The sequence below is a fragment of the Gouania willdenowi genome, chromosome 19 (assembly GCF_900634775.1).
Source record: "Gouania willdenowi chromosome 19, fGouWil2.1, whole genome shotgun sequence".
NCBI classification, from domain to species: domain Eukaryota; kingdom Metazoa; phylum Chordata; class Actinopteri; order Blenniiformes; family Gobiesocidae; genus Gouania; species Gouania willdenowi.
In genome coordinates, this window is record NC_041062.1 from 7430797 (window position 1) to 7458250 (window position 27454).

General features: G+C 39.3%; 1 protein-coding gene across 3 annotated transcripts; it reads right to left on the reverse strand.

The window, feature by feature from the left end:
- Positions 1 to 773: 773 nt before the first annotated feature.
- On the reverse strand, positions 774 to 26603 carry taok2b (TAO kinase 2b). Of its 3 annotated transcripts, XM_028477103.1 has the most exons (21): positions 26004 to 26603; positions 23767 to 23907; positions 22266 to 22337; positions 22052 to 22153; positions 21685 to 21730; positions 21505 to 21601; positions 21297 to 21410; positions 18769 to 18860; positions 17632 to 17725; positions 17162 to 17243; positions 16248 to 16415; positions 15706 to 15912; positions 14276 to 14378; positions 14124 to 14244; positions 13075 to 13252; positions 12157 to 12285; positions 11883 to 12086; positions 10863 to 11102; positions 4867 to 5079; positions 3499 to 3681; positions 774 to 2859 (listed from the first exon to the last, which is right to left on the reverse strand). In XM_028477103.1, the coding sequence occupies exons 2-21, from the start codon at positions 23896 to 23898 to the stop codon at positions 1939 to 1941; spliced, it is 3498 nt and encodes a 1165-aa protein (XP_028332904.1). In that variant the 5' UTR covers positions 23899 to 23907; positions 26004 to 26603; the 3' UTR covers positions 774 to 1938. The 3 variants fall into 3 exon arrangements, with proteins under 3 accessions (XP_028332904.1, XP_028332903.1, XP_028332905.1); XM_028477102.1 differs by lacking the exons at positions 774 to 2859; positions 3499 to 3681; positions 4867 to 5079 and having other exon boundaries at positions 7319 to 11102; XM_028477104.1 differs by lacking the exons at positions 774 to 2859; positions 3499 to 3681; positions 4867 to 5079; ... (5 more) ...; positions 23767 to 23907; positions 26004 to 26603 and adding an exon at positions 19924 to 20206 and having other exon boundaries at positions 7319 to 11102.
- Positions 26604 to 27454: the final 851 nt, after the last annotated feature.

Genomic DNA, 27454 nt, shown 5'->3' on the forward strand with positions numbered 1-27454 from the left:
TTTCCTATAGGATGTCACGGGTAAATGAAAAGAATGCGTCAATGCTTAAATAATTTCTATTTCTGTCAGCGTCACATCAGATCTACATAGCGACGTGTTCACAGAATGATCCTCCTTTTATTGGGCCGGTCATTTTTTAAGAAAACTGATTGGCCAGGAGGCGGGGCTTTAGTATTCGCCGAGATCCTAGCCAGAACAAAACCTACTCCTGACCAGGTTAGGTGTTCACTGTTCAGCCTAAGTTACCACGGTGATTTAGCCTGTTAAGAAGTTAACCAGCGTCATAGTACAGGACACTAAATAAATTGCGGAAGTTAGCATGATGAGGAAATCCAGCTTCGTAGTACAGGCCCCTAAGAGCTTGAACACATGCCACGCCAAACAGTTTTATCGACATTTCTAATTATTTTCCCGACAGTCAAAAGTGGGCCCTTTTGCTCCTTGCAAGGAAAAAAAAAACATGTGGTGACCATGATAACAACAATTACAGCAGGATTAGTTATGGTAATATTGACACCTATAGAAAAATGCAGTTTTTGATCTAAAATCCTTGAATTTGATACTCATCAAAAATGTCTATCTTCATTTTTGTTCCTCTATAAAACCAAATGAATTGCTTGAATGTTGTCATATATATGTACAGCAAAGATGAAATGATGCGGGATGAGTGCTTTCAAATGTGGGTGAAACTTGAACTGATGCGACACCTTGGTCATGTCAACAAATGTTTGTTTTTTTGTACATCTATCTCATGCATTAGAGTGACACTTATGTTGTTTGAGATACTCAATATGTCATGATGTCATGAATGCCTGAAAGTTTTTTTTTTGTCTGTACATCATCCCGGCTCCATCTTTTAGAAGTCTTTGACTTTATACAAACATTCAGTGTACTAGGTGTGTTCAGTTTAAAATCATCTTCCTGTCATCGAAATCAAATATCTGATGGCACGATGACATCCCCTTTAAGGACCTCTTAAAGGCATGGGTGACATCCAAGCAACATGTTGTTGTTTTTATCTCTTTTTTTTGTTTTTACAATTACTACAAAAAAAAAAAAGTCAATAAAACATCAACAGATGTAAATTAATAAAATATGGATTGTAAACTCCAGCAGACTGGAGACTAAAGTAAGCCATCTTTTTTTCGTCTTTTTTTCTTTAAAAGTCTCCTCTTTCCTTTTTTTCCTCCCGCGCTTCTTTGAGTCCTGGTTCACAAGTGCTTGCTGGATAATATCTGGACACTACCGACTAAATACAAGTACGTACACGATGCCACGAAACATCACCTTCCTCTTCTTTTTTTCTTCCTCTTCCTCTCGTTTTCTCCATTCCAGAATAGAATATCATAGACGAGCATTCGGCTGCTCGGCCTGCAGCTCCAGGAGGAAAAATGGGCCAATGGTTCCCTTCTTTCACACGTCATTTCTCACCTCTGTGTAGGCAGCGACTGATTGAAACATTGAACATCGAACTAGTATCATCACCTGACTGTTGTAATTTATTACATTTGGGTACATTTCCCCCTCTGTGGTGTTTAGATGTCGGAGAATTGAGGAATTTCTTTCGACCCCCACCCTGAGTCTCAACAGGCAGGTTGCAGATCAGTAAAGTTGGCTTGTCGTCTAACTTTTGTCATGAACAAAACTTGCAGATGCTTCTGTGCTTCAACGCGGCTGATTGCACTGAGTGGGTAGTTATCAGGTTCTCTGCAGAGTGGAAAAAGGAGCGTTGAAGTAGCAGGACATCTGGAAAAACCTCTTCAGCACCAGTTTTTTTTTTTTAGACTTCTGTCCTGGATCGTTTGTATATTACAAAAGTTCTGGTTGTGGATCTATATCAAGTGTTTCAGTCAAAGTGAGGATCAGTGCACAAGAGTGAGATGAACCTAATGCCCCCCCTCCCACCCCACCCCTAAAGCCAGCTGCTGCTCCTCTGATCTAAGAGTAAGACAGATGGGAGCCGTTGGAGATGTGGGAAGTGACGGAGGTGCTTCGGCTCAGGACGCCATCGCTGCCTCCGGCGCCTCCAGGTCCTCCACCGGACGCCGTCCGCCGCAGAGGCTGGGGGCTGTTCCTCAGGGCCATTAAACTGGGGGCACCTCGCACAGCAAGACCCCCACCTCCGTATATCCCTCCTTGGGAAGACGAGGAGGAGGAGGATGAAGAGGAAGGGCCAGATATGGAGGGAGGAGCGGGTGGCGGAGGAGGTAGCATGGCCAGGGACTGGGAGGAGGAGCGCGAGGGCAGGTGATGGGAGAAGGGCATGGGGTGTTGGTGGGCCAGGTCTCCGCCTGAGCCTCGCACTCCAGCCCACTCCCTCTCCCTCTCCCGCTCCCTCTCTCGATCTCGATCCCTCTCCCGCTCGCGGTACAGCTGGGGGGTGCTCTGGTGGTGGTAGTGCTGGGGCAAATGGTGGCGTTGGTGGTGGGAGGAAGACGAGGAGGAGGAGGAGGAAGAGGAGGCTGAGGAGTGAGAGGAATGGTGCACCTCCCTCCCGTCACGACCCAGGCCCAAAGCCATCCCTATACCGTGCGAGGACATGGACTCGTTCCTGCGGTCGCCCGACCCCCCCCCGCCACCGCTGCTGCTGTGGCTGTGGCGGGAGTGCTGCTGCGAGGGTGTGTTTTGAGGGTGGAGGCCATGGCTCCAGTGGCCCGCAGAGCGAGAGCTGGGGGGCGGGACGTTGGGGTAGCCCTGCTTGGGATAGGCTTCACTGGGAATGCCAGATAGCATCATGTTACTGAAGCCCAGTCGCATGCTTTCTGAGTCGAAGGACTCGATTTCAGTGGCCTGGCGCTCCAGGAGGGTGCGTATCCGGTCTGAGCGCTCGTTCTGCAGAGACAACATCTCCTCCTCGATCTAGGGAGAAACCAAAGAAATACAGTGTAGAAAATACCACACCCTGAAAATTTGTCTAGCCTGGAATTTTTTTAATCTGGAGCAGCTAAGGCAAGGCAAATGTGTCTAAGCTAATGTTAAGCTAATGCTAGGCTAATGTTAATGCTAGGTTGATGAAAAACTAATGTTAGGCTAATGCTAGGCTAATGCTGGGCTAATGCTAATGCTAGGCTAATGTTAGATTAATGCCAGGCTAATGCTAATATCAATGCTAATGCTAGGCTAATGCAAAGCTAATACTTGTTAAGCTAATACTTTAATGCTAGGCTAATGCTAATACTAATGTTGGGCTAATGTTAATGCTAGGCTAATATTAAGCTAATACTAGGTTAACGTTAATGCTAAGCTAATGCTAATGCTGTGTTCGGTGACACGGGCCAGCACCTGCATCCTCACTTGCATTTTCTTAAGGAAAGACAAATATTCGAGTTATCATTGACTTCGTAAAAAGAGGAAATTAACAGTTTGCAGTGATTTGGAATAATTGATTTGAATAATTTCTCCACCTGCACCATCTATAAAGTGTGTTTGTTTCGTGTGCATACGAGACCTTCTGTAACACCCAGAAATTCCACTCCTGGCTCTACGTTCTCATCTCACCCTCTGCTCCAGCAGGGCCCGGCGGATGGACACCCTCTGCTCCAGGTCCTTCACCTCCCTATCGTGCTGTGTGTCTGTGTGGATCTTGATCTTGCTCTGGTAGGCGTTGAGCAGCTCCAGCTCCTGCTGCAGCTGCATCCGCAGCACCTTGTACTCCGCTTCCTGGGTCTCGTCCAGCCGCAGCTGTGATGAAGTCACATGATGAAGTGTAATGAAACATGGATTTATGGAACAATGGAGCGATTTAGTGATTGGTGTTGATGAGGTAAGAAAATGAAAGGCTTAGAAAAGGTGAACTGCAAACAAGTTGGACTTTTAGTCACTTTTATAGCTAATGTACATTTATTTATGTGTATTTTATCAACGTATTTGATTCTGTGTTTTAGTGCACAGGTTTATTATTTGACAGAATGATAATGTTAATATGAAAACAACTATTATTGTTGCATGTTTGAGGCTTCAATGACGCCTAAACGTGTACTTTGTAACAGAATGTTGACTACAGCTTTACAGTGAAGACAAATGGGCTATTTAAAATACAGTTTGTTGATTTTTTATTATTTATTTATCTATTTTTACTGTTGATTAAATTACAGGGAGCTAAATTAGCCATATCTCAAAAAGTATTCATCCAATAAAACTTAAAATGTAACTTTAGTTTAAAAGACTAGGACTTAAGTGATTTCATGTAATCTTTTTCCAATCTGTCTCCTCAAACTATTGGTACAAGTCTAACAATACAAATGGCTTTATCTGGGGCTTTCTCTTGGTGATACACACCAGGATGTGGGAATATAAAAGCTCCAGATGTTGCAGAAGTTGTGCATAAAGATACAAGTTTGTAGTTCTGAGACAACATTGATTTTATTTAGATTTTAAGGGATATCAGAGATAGTCTTAAATATTTTAGTCCAGTGGTTCTTCAGTTTATTGGAGGTATTGAACCCTGCAAGCTTCATCAGTGCATCCACCAAACCCTTCTTAATTGGAATGGAAGGTATATATTTTAGTCAAACACCCACATAAGCTTTTGTTTTCTTCAAATTGATTTTAATAAATTAACTTTATTGTATGCTGCCTTCTAATAAATTTAGTTTATCATCAACATTTATTTTGTGTTAAACATATTTACTGGGTTTGTCTTGACACTGAAGAGTCCTTCTTAACTGATTGATCGAAACATTGTAACATGTAAGTTTAAGTTTGGTAAAGGAAGGAAGAGGCTAAAAGGTGTCGCCATTTTTACAGGAATCCAGTGGAAGGGGGTGTTTGGGAGAGTTCAGGCAGGTTAGGGGTCTTCCAGGCAGGCTCAGCAGTGCTTGGTGTGGTGTGAGTGTGTAGTGAACGACGTGTCCTTGCCTTACTCACAGCCTGAGTGGACAGCATGTCATTGATGGAGTGGTCGTACTGCTCGGCCAGGATGGCCAGCTTACGGGTCTGCTCATCCTTCAGACGCTTCAGAACGGCCTTGTGGTCCGACTTGGGCGTGTTCTCCAGCAGGTGGTTGCGCAGGGCTTTGTACTGGCGGGTTTGGATCTTACAGGTGTCCTGGAACTGTCTCTTTATCTGGAGCTCTTTGGACTGGAGGAGAGAGAAGAAGAATGGAGGCAGCTGGGCACAAGGATCCAGAGATTTACACAAGAATTGCCAAGATGGATGCTCCCGAGTCAGGATTAGGTTGCTTTAGCCTGGCTTTGACAATTAAAACATTTTTCTTAGTTTTTCAATGCTTACTTCTTAAAAAAAATAACTCCCAAAACTTATTTTTAAAGCAGTTAAATTTACTAGGCCACATGTCAAACTCAAGGCCCGCAGGCCAAGTTAGTTCCGCCAGGAAGATATTGTTTGAAGTAAAATTATAGCAAAAACAGGACTTTTTGTAAATAACCATATAAGTTGTAGATAAAATACAATGGTGGTTGCAGTACTACATTATTTACGGTAATATTAAATCACAATTGTTTTCAAAAACCTGTAAAATTCTCGCTAAATGTCCCACAGAATTCTGGCGGCTTACATTGCAAATGTTGAGAAAATGTGTTGCCAAGTTAAGGAATTTTCACTAATTGCTTAACATTCAGGATTTTTGGTCAAAATTTTATTTCCTTCACAAAAATGTGGATTTTTCTGATCTGGTTTGACAACCCTGTACTAGCCATCTTTTCTTTTTAGCCATCAAAACATAGCATAAAAAACATTTTCATGTGTTTGTTTTAACTTTTTAATCAATTAATGCTTTCTTGGAGATCATTTCTTCATATTTATTTTTCAAAAAGATTTTGAATCAAACACAATTTTTATTCAATTACATTGCGTTCTAAATTCTTTCCATGAAAACTGTACCTCAATCCTAAATGTATTACTTGGTGTGAGTATCAAATAGACATATGGCCTTTCGTTTACTTACCTACTGCCAGATCTTAAGGGGAAGAAGTTCCACTTTGTTACAACAGGAAGTTGACAGCAAACTGCAATTATTATATTGTTCAAAAAAAGTGTTGGTTTAAAAAAAAAAAACAATGTTTGGTAAACCATAAATTCCATAATCTTTCCAACAACCTTCAGACGGTAGAAACTAAGTGAGGAACTTAAAAGGAGGAGTATTTTTTGTGTTTTTCTATTTTGTCATGTATGTAATTGTGTATTTTTGGAATCTTTATTATTAGATTTTTGTGATGTTTTGTTAACACTTTATTGTTGCATTCTGTGTAGTTTGAAGTATTATTTGTGTTTTCCTATTCTGTCATGTTTGTAATTGCACATGTTTTTCTGGGGTTCTGTGCGTTTTTGTCTGTAATCTTTTGTATTTTTTTTTTTTTATCTCGTCATGTATGTACTTGCTTGTATTTTTCTATTTTGTCATGTATGTAGTTGTGTGTATTTTTCTATTTTGTTATGTAATTGTGTGTATTTTTTAGTTATGTTTTAATACTTTTTTATTGTTGCATGTTTCGGTTGTTTTGTGCGTTTTTGGAGTTATGCATTTATGCGTGCCATTGCCCATGTTGTGTTTTAAAGGGTCAGGATCTTGACAATCTTATCAATCTTGATAATCACATCCCCTTGTCAGCCGTCCTAATGTTATGGTTGGATGTTAAATGACTGGAAGAGAACAGCGTGACAAACGACAACATGTGTGGGAACACAGGAAACAATAATGGAAACAAAAACAAATCATAGAAACGAACGAAGACAATGATTTGAACACAAAATAATTTATTTTGGTGAAATAAAAACCTGTAGGTATGACAAAACGTTTAACTTTGGCGCACATGGCCAACACAGTATGCCAACACATGCAGCTATAAATGAGAATAAAAGGACACGGAAATGCAGCACAAATTAAATAAGATAAAATTGTGATATAACTCTGTAAAAACATTTAGACAGAATGCAAAACGTGTAAACATACACAGAGGAAATAACACAAATGTAAATTCATGGCAAATAAGTTACATTCAAAACAAAAACAATGCAGGGGAAACGGACTTCCTGCCTTTTTTAAAGCCCTTTGCGGGTCGTTCTTACACTTTAAACTGAGTTTCAATGGATAATATATTATGGTTGTATTTATTCAGACACCTTTTAATCATGGGGAAATTTTACTTTGATCTGTTGACATGTTGAGACCGTCAACTGACAGTCTTCTTCAGAGGCGTCTGCTGATCGCTTTGATGTATCCTAATTCCGGCAAGTTCAAATTGTCATTTTGACAAAATGATCTTGCTTGAATAATTACACGGAAGTCAAGGAAACATCGAAGCAATCAGCATATGCCTCTGAAGAAGACTGGCAGCTGACGGTCATAACATGTAACTCAAAAAAAAAAGTGAATAAATTACACCGTAACGTATTATTATTCCAAAGGACGACAAAATGAAGTACTTGCTGGGTTTCATTCATGGAGTTGATTTGTGATGCACAAACCTTCAAATCCCTGTTACAGCCTTCCGTTAAAACTACTTAAAAGTCACTTTGGTATAAAAAAAATATATTATCAAACACTATCAACTGTCAAGTTTCACTTGATTCATCTCGAGCAGAGCAGAAATGTTTTGACGGCCGTCTTTAAATAAAGAAATCACTGCTTACAGCTGCACATGAGGACAAAGTATACACGACAGAGTTTTTCATTTCTAATCAAAAAACCACCACACAGGCCAAAGTAGGAATTCTCTCTGGAACAAAATCTTGAAAACTCTTGTGACGAAGGTAGTTTTGATTAAAAGTGTGAATAAAAAAAACTTGTGTGGCCCCCCACCCCCGCACTCTGTCATCATACTGTCTAAAATAATCTCGAAGGCAAAATAAAGCACTAGAACCCAGAGATTAAAGACTTTTCTTATATATTTGAGTCTATTTAAAAAAAAAAACACTTTGGCTTCAGTGCAAACTAAAATTGATCACCAGACACTTGTTCAGTAGTTCTCTCTCTCTCTCTCTCTCCTCTTTTCTGTCGATTGCTCGTCTCCAAAAGATTGCTTATATGGCTTCCCATAAATTAAACTACTCTAAAACATAAATAGGCTTATTTCAAATTATAATCTCACTACTTCACTAAAGACTTTGCCCCCACTAGAAATTCAATATTGTGCAAATAGTAAAATTTTAAGTATTATACTTCATTAAATATAGACATTGTCATTCCTAACTGGATGATTGTAAAAGGCGCAAAAAACAGCTTTAAATTAATATAATATTAAGGACATCTGTTACGTGTTCACCTCAAACTGATGAATCTCAAATGTTAAGATGTAATTTATTCAGAAAACAAATTTTAAGGAAATTTGCTTTGATCTCCTGACATGTTTCATCTGCCAGTCTTCTTCAGAAACGTTCAGTGTGTCTTCTTTCAGAATATTATGTTAAGGTTTCATTTATGATAAATGAAACACAAAAAGAATTTGCTAGAATTATTACGGGAGTCAAGGACGCATCAAAGTGATCAGCAGACGTCTCTGAAGAAGACTGGCAGTTAACAGTCGAAACATGTCAGGAGATTAAAGTAAAATTTCCTGAAAAACAGTCGTCTGATAAAATGAAACCTTAAAGAAGTCAAATTAACTTGATGGAATGACTTACCCTTTATATATGTTTTTCATCTATTGCATTTTTATGGAGTTAGTGTTGGTGTTTTATGCTGTTAGTGAACGGATTGTGCATTCAGTTCTGTCACAGCATTGTTTAGAGGGTGAACTGATTAAAGCTTTATAACACTGTCGTATTTGTTCTACAACACAAAAAACAGCCCGTCCGATCAAATAAAACAACTGAGGAAGAAAAAAAAAAAAAAAATTGCACAAAAGGTCTTAAAAATAACCAAAAAAAAAAATCTGTCTTACAAAATAAGAGCAAAATAATAAAAAATGAAATTAACTTTTACAAAAAGCACAATAATGAATTGCTCAAACACGCTGAAGATGTGTGTTAGGGTAGTTCACAAAATGTATCTTCATGAAATTTTGCCATATCATATTTTACCTTTTTCTAATTGACGTTGCAATCTCAATTGCTGCACATTAAGGGGTGGCACAATTACTCATTTAGTATAAATGCAGGGAGAAACTATTAATCACTATACTTCTCTTTATATTGTTCAAGTTTCTGATAAATGTTAAAGTTACTCATTCTTCGGTTGAGCGTAGTGCCACCCTTTACTGACGTTATATTGGCTCAATATTTGGTACAGAGGTTCAAAATGTCAATAGGAACAAGGTAAATTTGCGATCTGGCAAAATGTGGAATTTTTTTTATATATATACCACAAAATTGTGAACCACCCTAGTATGTGTGTGTTTGATTCCACTTTAATAAAAGTGACCAATAATCAACAGCATGAGCTTCCTTTTATCTACTTCCTGCTCTCATTATCTCCACGGACGCATTTTCCCCCTGCTTAACCTTTCAGACGAGGTTCGTCTCAACCCACACTCCCACCGTGCTTCGTTGCGAAGCATCCTCTCCCTCTCCTCCCTCCTCTTCCTCTCCCTCTCCTTCCTCCTCCTCTCCCTCTGCCTTCTCTCTCTGTCCTCTCGGGGCAACAATCGGGGCAACCGGCTTGGGGTCTTTGTCTTCAGGAGGCCTAGAGTGTGAAGTTTGTGTCTCACATACTGGGGCAGATTCTTCACGATGTGTCTGGCTAGTTTTAGCACTACAGCGTTAGCCAAGTCTGCGAAGACCCCAAGAGGGCGTCTGCTGAAATGCCTGAGCCAAGAGAGGCCTTTGGCTACTGGAGATGTGGTTCCACAGCGTGCCTGGACCTCTAAGGGCAAACTCTTTAAGGGAACTGGGATTTTCGACTGACGCCCGCCCCAGTTACGCCCGGCTTTGGGAAACATCTCGTAAAGGTTGCGCTCAGCCATGCCGCCGACAAGTGACTGACACACAGAGAACAGGGGCCGCGGGAGGCGGAAAAGCACGCGCATGCACAGGCGGTTGATTTTACGCGGCGCGCGCTCGAGGAAATCACGGGCGGGCCGGACGATTAGCACCACGACCAGATACAAGGACAGGAAGAGGGAGGGCGAGCTGAGGAAGGAGGAGGAGATCAGGATCATAGGGATGTAATAAATCCCCAAATTGAAGGAAAGAGCGAGAGCTAAGACGCCGCTGGCCCACAGGCTGAGGGACAGGTAGGTGGAGAAAGATAGGGAGCAGCAGGAGCGAAGGAACAGGTAGGAGAAGAAGAGCGAGAGAAAGGCCAGCTCCATCGAGAGGAGGACGGATGCCAGCGAGGGGAGAGGGGGTGAGCGACGCAGGGAGAGCAGGAACACACACAGGAGGAGCAGGGTGAGGTTGGAAGGTTGAGCAGCAGCAGAGACAGAGAGGAGGAGGCAGATGGCGTGGGACAGGAGGGACGGGAAAGACGCGTGGGAGGGTGTCGGAGTGGGAGGGGGTGGGACGGGCATGGGCTCCAGCTCCTCAGGAGAGTTGGGGAAATAAAACTCGGACAAGTCGTCGAGCTCTCGCTCACGGATTCGTCTTTTTTCCGGGGACAGGAACGACATGAGTTCAGAGGGACATCCGTCAGCCACGCCTCGGCCCTCCTCTTCTGTAGCGCCTACATGCGTGTTCTCCTCCTCATCCTCCTCCTCGTCCCACTGCACTCCCTCAACCTCCCTCTGCTCTTCCTCATTTTCCTTTCTATCTTTAATCTGATCTTCACTTCTAAACTCTACCTCCTCTACTCCATCCTTAAAACTGTCAAATGTCACGTCTGCTCCATCGGACGCGTCGCCCACCGCGACATCGCTCTCTTTCTCTAGCTCTAACCCAACACTGCTTTCGTCCTGCCCGTCCCAGCTGTGGCTCCGCCCCTCCGATGGCGGGCTCTCTCCAGGACACATCTGAGCGCTCTCACTCACTTTGAGGCTCTTGGGCTGCTGCCGGACCTCCACGGCGTGCTTCTGGCGCAGCTCTTGCTCGCGCCTCTTGTTGTACTCCATCTGGTTGGTGAGCTCCGTCTGGTGCTGCGTGCGGATCAGCTCGGCCCGCGTGTGCTGAACCAAACTCAGTTGACGGAACTCCAACTCCTGGGTGGACTCGTGGTGACGCAGCAGCATGGCGCACTCCAGGTCCTTTAAGGTCTGCTTTTTGTTCAGGTCCTGCAAAAAACACAGACAGCGGAGAAGTTTACATTATGTTTATTTTTCATTTACAACTTAACATGTATTCTGCTTCACTCAACCAGCTGGTTAATGAACAAACATTGAAAGTAGTTCATTCTAGTTTCCCAAACTTTATTGCCACATGTACCCCTTTAGCTCATGTTATAAATGATCTATTTGTGTCTGCAGGCTTGTTTAATATTAATACAAATAATAATAATAATACTAATAATAATAATGCATTGGATTTTTTGTAGCGCTTTTTCATAGACACTCAAAGCGCTTTACATTGATGTGCATTATTCTTTCACTCCACACACGATGGTGGTAAGCTACTATTGTAGCCTCAGCTGCACTGAGGCAGACTGACAAGTGAGGCTGCCATAGTCCGCCATCGGTCCTTCTGAAAACCACCGACACTCATACACAAACCACATTCATACGAGGCAATGTGGGTGAAGTGCCTTGCCCAACGATACAACGACAATGACTTGGATAGAGCAGAACTCTTTTCTGGTCTGTGACCAACATTAAATTAAATCTATAATGTTAAAAAATAAACTGATAAATGTTTCTGTGTACCTCCTGAGATGTGTTCAAGGATACACGTACCCCAGTTTGGGAAGCACTGTTCTAGTAATTTTTTTTTGTAAGGTATATACTGTATTTTCCAGTATATAGGACACTATTTTTTTCATTTAAAGTTGAGGGTGCGGCCAATACAGCGGTGCGTTCAATAGCTGAGAAAATACTGTCTGCTTTGTTGCTGTGGGTTACCTCTCTCAGCAGATCCTGCTCCAGGTTGTGGCGTGCTAGCAGCATCTTCCTCTTGTATTGACGACACTGTAGCTCATAATACTGTCTTTGCCTCCGGAGTAGGCCGGCCTCCTCCTCTGCCTGCAGCTGCTGCAGACACTCCTTCTGATGCACCAGCCACTCCTGTTTCTCCCGCTTTGGTGTCGACTGGTTCTCATTAAGTTCCTGCAATTTAAAAAAAGTAAGTAAAGCGCCGAATGATGACATAATATACCGTAGTTTAACACCAGCGCACCTCTTTGAGTTGCTCTTTACGTTGGCGATACTGTCGTTTCTGGGACTCCAGTAGGCTGGTCAGCTCCTTCTTCTGCTGAGCCAAGATGTGCTGTTGGAACTTCTTCTCCTCAGTCAAGACCCCCTTTGTCTGGGAAAATTACATACAGAGTTAAGTGGTTTCCAGATGGAAAACTCGTATCCACTCATTTATATCCACAAAACCCTTCAATAACAATGGTTGAAGAACAACATGACAGACTAAAGCAGAGGTCCCTAACCTTTTTTGGGTCGTGACCACATTTGCCTATCACTCATTTCTGGTGACCCCATAGACCTTATTTTTTGGGAATTAGTTTTTGATAATGTTTGTGATTTTATTTTATTTTTAGTATATTTAAATTTTATTTTATTTTAAACTCTAGTTATATTTGAGAAAGTTAAAGTATAGAATCCAGTTGTTTGAGATTGTGTGGTGTTTTAACAATGGATTTTTTTTCCCAAAATTACAGAAATATAATAATTATTATTATTTCATTAAATATTTAATAATAAATAGAATAAAAAATAATAGACTATAGTAATTATATAGAATACAAATGGTATTATTTAAAAAATTACAAAAATATGATTATATTTTTTATTATTATTTAATTAACTATTTATTTTTATGCATTACTTTTTATTAGATTTATATTTGCAGAAGTGAAAATATAAAATACAGTTTGAGATCGTGTGTGATGTTTTAATTTGATAAAGAATAATAATTTTAAAAATTACAAAAATTTTATTTAAATCAGTAATAACCCCCCCCCCCCCCATTATTAGATATTCCAGGCAACCCCATATGGGGTCACAACACAAAGGCTGAAAAACCTCGCTCTAAAGGCAGTATGTAACATTTCACTCCAACACAGTGTCTACACAGATTCCAGCTCACCTCCTTTTCCAGGATCACCTGGTGTTTCTTGGACAGTTTTTCTCCCTCCATTGAAAAGCTGTTCCTCTGATTCTCCAGTTCTTTGTCCAACCTCAGCTGATGCTCGTCCATCTCAGCCTTCAACTTGTTCTCCAGACCCATCAGCTGCTTCTGGTGCTGCCGCCGCATCCGCTTGTACCTGTGAAAACACCAAGCACAGTTAATCAGGCTCTAGATCAGGGCTGTCAAACTCATTTTAGTTCAGGGACCAGTTTAATCTCAAGTGGGTTGCAGAATATAGGTGGTAAAATGAGGAATTGTATCATTCTTGAGAGTTCTTTCAACAATTTGCATTTTAAAAAAATGTGCAAGCGCAGATTCATGCATGTGTTTGCATGAGTGTAAAGTTTGTGTAGTGATGTTTTATTTATTGTGTAGTGATTGTTATTATTTGTTATTTTAACTTGTTCTTGCTCCTTTTGAGCACAATTGTTTTGTTATGTAAAATAAGTTCGTAATATGAGGCTCAAATTAATAAATAAATAAAATAAAAACAAATAAAAAATTATTGCCATATAAACATGTGAGCCCTTCGCAAATATTGTAAAGTTTAATTGAACTTGTGAACTTTGAGGTACTGCAATATCTACAATCAAATTAGTTGATCATTTACATTTTACATATTGATTCTTCACATTTTTCTGCCATTTTTTACTTTCTCCTGGGGGCCAAATTGGATGCTGTAAAGGGCTAGAATTAAAGTTCCTTGATTTTGTGACCAATTTTTTTTTAATTTGGGGAAATATTTCAGAAAATTGTACTTTAGCAATTTCAGATTAAAAATGACTGCCATCATGTGATATAAGCGTTGAAAAAACTGTGAGACCTGGGGAAATATTTGTGCAGTTTCATTGAATTTATGTGTTTAGAGATACTGAGATATCACCAACTGAATCAGTTACACAATGATTCATGTTTTTGCTATCATTTTAATGTTTTCCTACGGGTCGGATTTGGCCCCGGGCCTTGTGTTTGACACTAGTGCTCTAGATTCCCAGCCATGACCTCACCCTGACATTTGTTCTCTGAGGGCGGAGCCCTGCTCGTGTTCCTGGATCTGACGGGTGACCAGGGAGGCCGTCCTGATGGTGGCGAAATGGTCTCGGCCGCGTCTACGTCGACCTCCTCCTCCTCCTCCTCCTCCTCCTCCCCCCCCCTCCACCTCCTCCTCCTGCTCCTCCACCACCACCACTGCTGGCAGAAGATGCCTCACGTTGCGAATCGTGCTCCGGCTGATACGGATCATCATAGATGTTGTCATGACTCTGCAAAGTGGAGAAAAATGTGTCAAAAACATTTAACACTAATATCTTCTACAGATTTGATAAAATGCAGTGATAACTTTATTCTTTCAGTGTCTCCTGCTGCTTTGGCAGTCTGTTTGGTGTTGTTTATGCAATATCAAGCAGTGTAATAAAATTCTAATTTACACGGGAAGTGGCAAATCTGCTGTGTAACTTCCCGTTTTAACTGGCCCAGTCTTTTCCTTTCTAAATCTAGTTGGTGATTCAAGTGTGCACGCAATAAAGTGTCCCAAAAACAGCCAATTACACCACAAAATCCAAAAGTGACACAAAGCAAGACTGTAATGTAATGATTATAACAAATGTATTCATTATTGTCTGTTTCCATGCACACGCATATGCTGTTTGTATCAGCAAAATGATCATCCATTGTTCTATGAATCTGTGACAACCACCTTTATTCATTTATCTGAATAATATCCATTGTTATCCGCAAAGTATATTATTTGCACCATAGTATTTAGTGGCCAAAAGGGTTTTAAGTAGGGGTGATCCGAGCTGATATTGGATATCGGATTTTATCGGACTGCATCTAAAAACTCCGATATATATTATATTTATTCAATTGTAGAATACTGTAGATATAATGTTGAAGGTTAAAATTTATGTAACCAATTGGTTAATAATATATGGGTCAGTTTTTCTCATACCTACTGTTGCTGACTATTGTTCTCTGTTTGAGTAACATCACTTGATCAAGCCTTTTCTAACATTCCACACTACAAAATATATAATAAAAGTATGTATGATTCGTGCTGATATTGTATTGGATCGATATTGGCCAATACTCAAGGGTGCAATATCAATATTGGTAAGTGAAAAAGTTGCAACAGGACATCCCTTGTTTTAAGTGTCAATATTGGCTTAAAAGTGGCTGAAATGGGGGGAGGGGGTAATTTAAAATGTAGGAAGAATTAGTTCAAACTGGCAAAGCGTGAATGTGGTTAAATTGGTAAAAAAAAATAGGCATAAAATATGGTGAAAATAGGTTAAAAGCGACAATAATGGACAACATATGCTACAATAGGTGGGAAAAGTGATGGAAGGGGTTTATAAGTGCTGAAAATGTCTTGAAAGTGAAAAAAAAATGTGCAGGAAAGGCATTGAGAAGTGGCAGGAATGGCAGTAATATAGCAAAAATGCATTAAAGGAAGCCAAAATATGGCAAGAATTAAAAAAAAAAAAGTTTAAAATATGGCAAGTTTGGTGTAGTTGCGGAAAAAGGGTAAAAATAAGCAAAAACGGGCTCAAATTGTTTACAAAATATTCCTAGATCCTTGGTACTGACCAGGGGCTTGTGCAACACAGAGCTGTTGGAGGTGACGGTGTGCTCTCCTTCCTGCATCATGGCCATCTCCCCGCTGTCGTCAGAGCCGTCGGCCAAACTGTTGACAGAGCTGCTCTGGGAGCTGGCACTGATGGACATGGAGGGCAGAGAGTGGGAGCTCTCCATGCTGTTAACTGTGCCGGTGCGCAACATATACTGCTCCACGTCCTGAAACAAAGAAAAAAAAGATCAAATATATTTTTCCTTTGAGGGTGATTTTTCCTCAACAAGCTGCAACATTAAAGCAGCCAGAGCTGTACAGGAAGGTCCTCCTCGCACACATGCTCTGAATTCTGTCACTTCCTCTTAAGGGAAGCGTTCTTTAGCTGTGGACTTTGGAAACGATGGAATTCAATACAGAACTAAACCAAATTCACTCTGAATCAAAAATTGCAAGTGCAAAGAGATAAAACATCCATCACTACATTGTTTCGAGAGAACAAAAAAAACCGAGTATCTTTGAATGTGCAGCTCTTCACCAGCTGCCTCTGCATCGTTCATACCTCCTCCTCATCACCTCCTTCAGGCGCTGGCCCATTGTGCGCCTCGTGAAAAAGGATTTTTTTCATCTTTCGGTACTGCAAGTTGTCCAGCTCGCGGACCGCGTCCTTGGTCCGCGCAATCAGGTCCATCACAACCGTCATGGGACGCTCTCTGCATAGGAAGTGATGCTGCGTGGAAGGATGAAGTAAAACAATGAGAGGACAGAGCAAAGTCGAGACTCAACACAAACTTTCTATACGTCACGATGGCAAGGTGTATTTTTATTTTTGAATTTAACAATTGTTAGGGCAGAATAAAACGTACATAAACTAAATGTTCAGCATTCAACACCATTATAGCTTCTAGGTAATGGATTAAGAATACTATGTTACCAACTATATATGAGGAGGAAATATCTTGCATATGTACTTTTTAAAACAAATTTTAACTCCTATAACAGATACAAGTACACAGCTTTAATGAAAAATGAAGTAACAGTCCATAGACTGTTTAATTTAGCATAGGAAGCAACCATTTTGTCTTGCACAAAAGGTAAAATACATTTCAGTTACCGTATATTGAAAAATCTATTTAAAATCGAAATCAGTTCATTATCAAAATTTTATTTTATTTTTCATTTTTATCTCCTTTTTTAAAAATAAATGTAAGAGAAAAAAATAAACCAACAATTTTTAAAAAAAGTTTTTGCCTTAATTTCTCGACTGTGTATGACTGAGAGGGAGATTTTTGGTCCTGTTGTTGATGATTTTAAATGTTTTTACTGACGATTTTAAATGTTCTGTTGCCGACTTTAATGTTCTTATTGATTTTAAGCTGTTGCACTTTTTGATCATGTAAAGCACATTGAATTGCCTTATGTATGAAATGCGCTATACAAATAAATTTGCCTTGCCTTAATTATAGAGAAACTCACCTTTAGCAGCACATCAGAGGTAGGTCTGTCCTGGGCGATTTTCTGCAAACACGAATCCACAAAGTTGCGGAAATAGTCGGACCTAAAAACAGAAACTTGATGTCAGGAAAAGCAAAAAAAACTTTTTTGTGGATAGAGTTTCCTCGATGAGGACTGCCTCGAAGGTTTGTAATTATTTCAATAATGATGAGATTGGTGTTTCATATTTAACTACTGTTAATGTTCATTATTGGAAGTTGTTGATCTCAGGCCATGTGTTAATAATCAACTACAGTCATTTAAATACAAACTCATTATGTCTCTGAAGATTAGATTGATGTTGAGTGCCATCCAGAAGACAACAGTACTAAAAAAAGCCCAAAATCAACAACATATGCTAAAGTATAAAAGAATAAAAATCGAACAATTCCTTTTCTTTTTTATACCCCAAAAGACATGAACAGAGGATGTAGGAAGTTTCATTCTCTCACCAGTGATTAGACTGTAGAACAGGGCTCTCATTCTGGGCGATGTGGTATAAGGCACTCATAGCATTCATGTTGAACAGAGGCGGCTTCCTTTCAGCTACATAGAGACACACCAAGTCATAACGTGAAAAAAAGGGAGCGGCAGATAAGGAGCAATATCAGAGAGAGAGAGAACAAGTAGTGAAAGTGGTTGGATGCTTTCATATATCATACATAGTTGGTTCATTCCAACAAAAAGGCCCACGCACTTCAGTCTCAAAATTCTCAGATTTTCACCAATTGTTCCATAATATTCAATGGGTAAACTGTACATTTTTAGTGTAATTTTATATAAAAAAAAAATAAATAAAAAAAGTAATAAAAGTATGCATGATTCATGCCGATATCGTATCAATGTTGGTATCGGCCGATACGCAAAGCTGCAATATCGATATCATTCTCTCAGAATAAAAAAAATTATCTGCTATACATTCTATCTGGTGGACATGCCAGTCCCTCAAATTTGGAAAAAGTTTGTCGAGGTTTGGGCCTGGAACATGTTTGGGCCTTCAGTAAACCACTTTACATATGCCTCAGCTCCTTGTAATTTGATCATCTTTGAGCTATGTACATAGACTGTTCACATTATTAGGGATTGGTCACATAAATGCATTGGTTCTTGGGTGTCACACTCTTGAAATCTGAAAAAACACGACATATTTTCATTGGCCCATGACTGCATGTAGGAATGTAATCTGAAAAAAATGATACCTGTCTTAATTTATAGTATAAAGGACACTCTTTCTTGGGCTATGAAACTATTTTTCTTTATGTGACTTGTTAATTTTTAATTTTGGACCCAAACTTTGCGTTATTTCACCACTCGCAATCATTGAAAATCCTTTACATGAGGCCATTATAGCTTGCCTCTGTGTCTTATAATCATTTGTTGTTTATTAGTTTTTCACTAGTGACATTAAAAATATTACAATCACTGGATCATAAAAACTTTTATTGTTTAAAACATAATATTTATTAAGAATAAATTTCCCATGATCTCCATTTCCTCTTTTTTTCAGAATTTTTTTAGACCAAAGTGTGTGAGTTGGACGGCCTGAAAATGTGTTGGAATGACTCAGTTGTTATACGGGCATGTCCTACCCAGCTCAATGCAGGTAATGCCAAGTGACCACACATCCACCTTTCCATCATACTGGCCCTCGTCCATGGCTAGAATCACCTCGGGGGCCATCCTACGTGAAGGAAACAACAAAAACAACTACTATTAAGCTACAACAGCTCACTCATTTCTTTTACTTTTGTTTCAGTACAAACGGAGAACAGCGCCCCAGGGGCCGCCTGTCATTTCTGATTTCTACACCGTGAGAGCTCATTATGAGACTTCCTCATGTACAGTAAGTTCCCGCCGCTGAATGCTGGACTCTGATGTACTTAGAAGTTGCATGTAAAGAGTTGAGAGTATGAGCTAACAGACAGAAAACTCACCCAGTGGCTCCAGCTCATAAAATACAAATGTAAACAACAGTGACCTAAACCTAAAAGGAGTTTTAATTGGTTTAGATATTTTAACCCTAACCCAAAATGTGCAGGAAAGGAATTCAAATTTGATGGCGAAGTGGCCAAAGCAGAAAAATATGGCACGAAAAAGTGATGAAAATAGGTTAAAATACTGCAAGTTTGGTGTAGTTTCAGAAAAAGGGTAAAAACAAGCAAAAATAGGCTCAAATTCTTGGGTTATTAAAGTCATCTGGCGACCCCATCGCAGTTACTTGTGACTCCAAAAAGGGTCCCGACTCCAAGGTTGAGAAGCCGTTCTACACATTGAGAAAGTGTGTGTTGCCAAGTTTTTAGGTCTGATGTATTGTACATTAGGATCCTTTTTTACCCAATTAAAATCAAATGTTTAACTCATTGGCTGCCAGCCATTTTCAGAACAGCTATTCCCTCACTGCCAGCCATGTTAGAGCATTTTGACTGATTTTTAAAGACCCACAGAATATTTTGTACTATGACAATCTAAAATCTGAAACCACAACTACTTTCATCAGAAAAAAGAATTTTGTTTGTGACTTTGAAGCTATTTTTTTTAGCGACCCCAACATTGGTTTCCTTCAATAAAACTACAAAAACAACACCGAGGCCAGGCTTTTAATGGAAAAATAATTATTATTTTGCTATCTGGGTCAGAGTTGTATGGTTTTCTTACTGTATGTTGGCCTTCCTCCAAGTCTCTCCCCCCTCAGTCACCACATACGCAACTTCCTCCTCCTCCTCCTCCCAGACATACAGTCTCACCGCTTGCCCCGATTTGTTGATTGTTTTCTCTCACGATTGCAACACTCAATACTCCACTTAGGTCCACACATGCTCTGGTCGAGTGTGCGCTGCTGGGAGCTTCACCATCAACTCTCATAGCTCCATTTTCCTTTGCTTTCCCCCTAACCACTGCTGCCACCTACATGGCACCAGTTGGTCAATACATCATAGTGCAAGGTTGATATTCATGAGAGAACTTCGTCACACTGTCTCCTAGCAACCCCTGTTGAAAAACACAATTGACGTAAATATACGTCAATGGCAGCAAGCGTTTGGATTTGAAATGACGTATTTACACGTCAATGGCAGCGAGTGAGCTAGTATACATCTAATTAAATGATAACGAGTACATGCTGTATGTTGGTATAAGGGAATCAATTGTGATTTAAGATTCACGTTGACTTTCATTGCAAACCATTAATTCCTTTTGGGGAATCCAGGGTGTATAAAACAGAATGCCTTGAACCAGTATCAAAAAATCATCATCAACACATAATGACTTACACTGTGACTGTAAAGGGTTATTAGAACAAAAACTGTTTTCTCACTTCCCAAAAGGTGTTTGGATCGTGTTAAAGAGCTGTGTTGGACACAAAATGGAACAAACCTAAGTGATTAGTTAAAATAAAAAAAAAAGCATCAAGGATTTGAAAATCTTACTAAAAGCAATAAAAGCTTCTCCACCAAGTAGAATCTGAACATTTCCTGCAGCATTTCATAGTATGTTTAATAGGCGTATTGAACAAAAATTGATTCAGCGATATATTGCAATATACAACTAAAAAGAAAGTCTAACTTTCTGCATTTATTAAAGTCATGTTGCACTAAAGTCAAAGTTGGTTTAAAAGCCACAAACAGATTGTATGTTATTTTTTATTTTAGGTTGTTGGCACATGGCATGTAAAAGCCAATGTTTTGAGTGTAAAATATGTCAATAAAATATATTTCATACATAATGTTCTCATGAAGGTGTACAAATTTACAGATTAGGGATATATCGTATTGTATCGTGATACGAATGGTATCACCAGATTCGAGGCAATACACACCCCTAATGTTGGTCTAACTCAGGGGTGTCAAACTCATTTTATTTCAGGGGCCAAATACGGAGAAGTTTGAAGTGGGTAAGTAATTTAAACCTAAGAATTTTGAGTTTCTTCAACAGTTTAACAATAAAAATGACTGTAATCATGTGATATGAGCACCAGGAGTGTTGAGTTTCATTCACACAATGATTCATGTTTTCTCTGTCATATTTTTTACTTTCTCCTGCTGGCCGAATTGGATGCTTCAAAGGGCCGGATTAGGTTTGACACGTGGTCTAACTAAATGTAATTGTAAAAAGGTTTTACCAGTACGGTGTTCCCACAAAAGAATTGGCTGGAGCGACGATGGAAGCCGAGCCAAAGTCTCCCAGTTTGACCTGACCTGGCTCTGTTAGCAAGATGTTTCCTGCCTTCACATCCCTACGATGAAAGAAAAGGAGACATTAGGGGTCAATAACACAAGAAAAAAGTGCTTTGTCAGACACTGCACAGCGGCTGTAAAAACAAGGGTCACCTGTGAATCATGTTGTGAGAGTGAAGATACACCAGTCCCTGCAATGCACCGTGGGTAATGGCAGCTATTTCCACTTCCTGAAGAGGTTTCTTGTGGACTGGGTGAGGAAAGAGAATTATTTGGATATTATTGGGACAAAACCTAAGTACTTCACAGATTTAGCTCAGACTTTGCACTTACCTTCAAGGAGATCAGAAGCTGATCCCAAGCAGTACTCCATCACGAGCTGGAAGAGAAACACGGTTAGTGTTAAATAAGTTACGTCAGCACACTCTAGGACATTTCTTAAAGAGATACTTCACTGCCTAAAACCCTTGAAATGTACTTATTAGAAGATCTATGCCAAAAAAAAAAAACATTATTTTGCACAATATTCATCTGAAATATTTTGTTAGGCAAAAAATTTCTGATAAGGACATTTCAAAGGTTTTAGGCCACATTTGTAAAAACAGTGGAGGACCCCTTTAATATTGCTATCATTCGCACAACAAACTTTAACGCCTTCGCCCATTATCAGGACTTTATGGAAGCTTCAGAACACACTCACCCAGGCTGTGTGTTCTCTCAGGTAACAGCCATGGTACTCCACGGTGTTGGGGTGGCGCAGTTTCTGGAGGAACTTTACTTCCTTGATGATATCCTGCCATTTCTGGAAAACAAGGAGACATTCCCTGACTCAGGAGCAAATGCCCCCCCCCCGCTCCAGTTGAACACGTCAGATATAGGAATGTAAAAGGATGATAGCCTTGGGCTGACACTACCTCGTTGGACTGCTTGCCACTATAGGACATCTTCTTAATGGCAACCACTTCATTTGTGCGGATGTCGTGGGCCTTTGGAGGGAGAATTAAAAACATCAGACCCATTCCTTTAAGTCACAGACTCACTTTAACAGATTTATTCTTTAAAGAAAAACACCTAGGGCCATATTATTTCCAATTGCTCTCATACATCTTTATATGACATATTATAAATAATTTAAAAAGGAGCAGTAAGAATAATAAAACTTATATCCATTCATCCATTTTCTGACCTGGTAGTTCCTTTTTGTCTTGTATTTACCTTTTAATTGTAGCTTACACATACATTTTTGTTTAATTATGGTCATTTTTATTAATATTTATTTTGTTTCCTCACTGAAATTGAAAACAAATATTTTCTGAAAAAATGAACTATTAAAAAAAAAAAAAGAAAAAAGAAAAAAAGGAATTTGGAAAAAAATCAAATGGATTTTATAGGGCCCTAACCACCCACTCCTTTTACTTCAACAATTCTTTAGACGTTGCCCTTTATGTAACAGAGGCGAGTTTGTTCATTATCTTCCCAATTCTTCTCTCCTTTCCTTTTTGGTTCCAGACATGCTCCTTCTCACCTGTCTTTAAATAGCAGTGGTTACGCACCCCTGCCAAGCTGTTCTTTGTCCCGGACGCCCACATATTACTGCCCCCCAACACACTCTGCTGCCACCTTTTAATTTCAACCAAAAGCTTTGGCCTCCTTTCCATTTTATTACTGACACCCATTGACTTCCCTTTTCAGCTGTCTTATTGTAAGGTTCCCGTCACCCTTACGTACTGCTTAAAATGTCAAACATCAGGAAAGATCAAACTAAAAATCAATGTGCACTAAAAATAACTTAGAAACCAAGGCTGTGCAATTAATCGAAATTCGATTACCATTTTCATTATTACACTCGACGATTAAAAAAACAACTATGGAGAAAAAACAATTATTTAAAAAAATTCATAGATTTAGGATCTCAAGGCTAAAGCTAGCCTGTAGGCTAACATGAGGAACATTGTTGCTAGCGGTCTTGAAACATGGCAGGAGAAATGCAGCAAAAACGCTTGGTCGACAACAAGCAAAGCAAATTAAACTCTCATATGGGAACACTGAGTTTGATAATGAAGACCTAGAGCAAAGACATCACGTGCAAGTAGTGTTTTGTTTTGTGCAAAGGTGAACATTAGGATTGTTTTATGTTTAAATAACATATTTTACATTGTCTTGTACAAAAAATATATAACGTTTTGGTTGACAAATAATCGTGATTTCAATTATGACAAAAATATTCGTGATTATAATTTTTTCTATAATCGAGCAGTCCTATTAAAAAAAACGTAGCTTTTTTCCCCTCATAAAAAAACAAAGAAAGGAATAAACAAAAGAAAGAAAAAAATTAAAACAAAGTTTTAACTGAGTGTCATAATCTCATGTTTACAAGTAGAGTTTATATCAGTAATATTAGGTATCACAACTCACAAAGTACACCGCTCCGAAGCTTCCATGGCCGATTTCTCTCAGGTCGGTGAAGAGCTTCTCCGGATCGTCTCTGGAGAACAGCTCAGCCACCTCCGGGTCCTTCAGGCTCCCGGCCCGCACACTCGACGGCATGGCCAGCGCCTGGTGAGCGTGTGGGAGACACACACTGGGTGAACGGCTGTTGTTTGCACAGATTAACCACCAACCAAAGGCATGTTTTCATATTATGGTCACAACACTGCAACAACACACTTGGGTTTTTAGGAAATAAATACAGATTATTTCAACATATTCTTCAGTATTCACAAAGAAATCTTCTTCTTGGAATGCAATCTAATTTTTAAACCTTTGTTTACACACCAGCCTACAGCTTAACATTTTGCAGTAGGAAGGAGAATCAAACCAGAATGAGTCATTATTCCATGCAAAACATTTAGTACCACAGCCGCATCAAAACAAAACTACTAACAGAAAATAAAGTATCTATGTTAATAACTGGAAAATGTTAAAATTTCCCATCAGCTTTGGCTAATCATCAGTTTTTATTCTTCTTCTGTTTACATTTTCAAATAGCAAAGTGTTAGAAAAGTTGAAATAGGCATAAAGCCACTTGTTCTGTGTAAGTATTAATAAATATGAGTGCATTTGCAAAAATATACAGATGACAACATTTAAAAAAAGGATGTAAACTTAAAAACATTCAACTAAAAAAGCCTTAAAATTGCATAAATTATAAGGCAACCACTGAAATTCTGAACCAACCGTGCATTTGTGTTTAAAAGGAAGAAGTGAATGCATCAAAAGAACACACACGCACGCAATTTCAACTTTAATCTATCCCACATGTGTGAAACTCAAGACCTGGGGGCCAAATCTGGCCCTTAATAACATCCAAATTGGCCCGACAGGAAAAGTAAAAGAAGGCCACTAAAAACGACCACATAATTTAATTGTGGACATATCAGTAGGGTTGCAAAGGGCCGTAAAAATATCTGCCAAATATCCATGGGAACTTGAGCTTGGGAATTTTGGCAATATTCAAAAAATAGAAACTTTTCATGGGAATTATATCTTGAAATTAAGCAGAAATTGGGAGTAATTTTGAATCGTTGCATCATATCCAAACGTAAATATTGGCATCCATGCAAAATAATACACTTTGAAAATAGATATTTCAACAGATTTATTTGGAAATATAACTTTACAATTATTCAAGAAGCGTTTCATTGAAACGCTACTATATTTGCAGAGGTTTGCAGTTTTCTCATGCTTGCATATGGAAGTTATTTTTACTTTAAAATTGTTGAAAGAAATCAAATTTTTCCAAAATTCTGCTAAATCCTCAAATTATTTGACAACATTTCCCCAAAGTCAATAAATATTGTCACTTCCTATGCCACAACTATGAATGACTAAACCTTGACTCATCGAGGAAATTAGAGTCCAAAACAACCACGTACATTTTTGACCTGATTTATTATTCAGTCATTTACATACAAAGTGACAAAGTGAGGGCGGCCGATTGTCCAAGATATTTCTGTCATTTTTTGAACACTGCCAGTCCAGTTCACAATATGCAGCATGAGTCATGTGGATTTGTCAAAAAAAAAAAAAAAAAAAAAAAAGCAGCTTCTGTTTCTTTCTTCAAACACAAATCAGTCATTATGACCAGAAACTGAACAAAATTTGTCATTTTAAAAACTCTAGAAGTCAGATAACATTAATTAACCCATGATTTTCCTGCTGTCAAATTGGAAATTTCTGGTTCTCCTTTAAAATAATAGGTTTTATTCTTTGTGCAAGCAGGCTTTAGGGGCTATTTTAGGAAGCCATCCATTTTAAAGAGGAAAAACGGGACAAAAAGCGAGAAAAAAAAAGCGTGATGGTTTAAAAAAAAATGCATGGCCACCATTTATGATTTTTTGGGGATACACAAGAAAGAAAGAAAGAAAAACACAGGTTTCGTTTATGCACAGAATGAATGGGCTCCATGTGTGGTTGCTATCAGTAGATGGATGGGTTTTGCCCTTGGTTAGTCAATTAGGCTATCTGCTCACCATTAATAAAAATACATAACATCTACTCCTTACCACCACAACAGCTGTAGACCAAGAGATAGCTCACCTACCCAAAGCATCATCCTCAGAATGAGAACACTAAAGATCCCATCTGTTTCTCTGTGTTGTCTTTAATCAAGCTTCAGTAGCTATCTTAAATCATTAATAATAACGTCTTACCGTGGCTTTGGGGATCCACTGTCGCTAGCTCTGGAGCTAGCTCACTATCGTGGCTGAAATCGGTTCTAGCGAGTCCCGGTCCTCGGCTTTAGTGTCCTACTCAGTAGGAACAAACCACATTTAGGCTGTGGAGGATTACACGAGAAGCCGTTGCCATGGTGGAGCTTCAATCTGACAGTTTTCAATCTGCAAAGGCCTGTCTGTTAGATTATTGGCAGTGAATGGGTCAGAATGTGTTCAGTTTAAACAGCAAGGCTATAACAGTGAGCAGGAGGTGACTGTGCTGTAGCTGTGAGTGTGTCTTCCAGCAGAAAAAAATCGGTGATTAGCCCTGGATGCTGTTAGCTACTTAGCTAACCGTTTAACGTAATGCCAGGAGCCGCCTGGGACATTAATAGGCTGGATATTTGTGAGGCGAAAACTCGCGACTCCGCTCCGTCCACCGCCTGGTGCTGTCATTGCTTTAGCAGCGTCGGAGGATTCCGTGACCGGCTGCTGTTTTCCCCATTTTGTTCGGCTGTTCGTCCGTTTTTGTTCAGGACTTCATGATGGCGGAGCGGGGCGGGAGCCGAGAGAAAGCGGAAGGAGTCTTCTTTGAGGTTCCAGATGCAGGCAGGAAAACAGCACTACTGCCCCCCTCTGGCAAACATAGAAACTTTTTTTTTTTTTTTTTTTTACTTTTTTACTTTTAAAAACCAGCTTGTTTCCTAAGGAGGTCGATTTGCGTCTTTTAAAAATATTTTCAACCAAAAAATAGAATAATCTGTATGTCTTTTTCTGTCAGTGTGTCAAGTAAAATATCAAAACTATGAAAAAAACAGAGCCAGGAGAGGAAAAAAAAAAAAAATTTAGTTCATTTTTTGTTGTTGTTTTTTTTTTTTTCATTTCGATTTAAGTGATTTATTTTTCATTTTTTTTATTGAAGTAATTTTTAAAATTTTTAATAAAGACACAAATCTACCTTCATAGGTTCCGTCCCCAAGTGTGTTTGTGCGTGTATGAGTGTCTTGGTTAAAAATAAATGAATAAACAATTTGATTACATTTCTAGTATGGGTGGGCGGAAGAAATAAGATTGAAATTTAACATCAAATTATTTACATTTAATGAAAAAAAGGTTTGGTCTTGTTTTCATGCATTACGATTTTTCACATTGTATTAAACCAAGGCAAGGCAAATGTATTTGTATAGCGCAAAATAAAGCTTGCATATTTGCCCAAAACACAGATAAGGTTCTAGGATAAGTGGGTATAGATGATGGATATAGACTGATGGGATTGATGCTGCTGATTAACATTTTCCGGTTTCTAAGTTTCATTGAATGTGATTAAAACTAAATAAATAGCAAACCTAATGTGATGGAGGTTGATCCCCACACACACGTCACCACAATCACACATATGGCTTGTTGGCCCAGCACTGACTCCCATAATCCCCTTACTTTAATCTCCC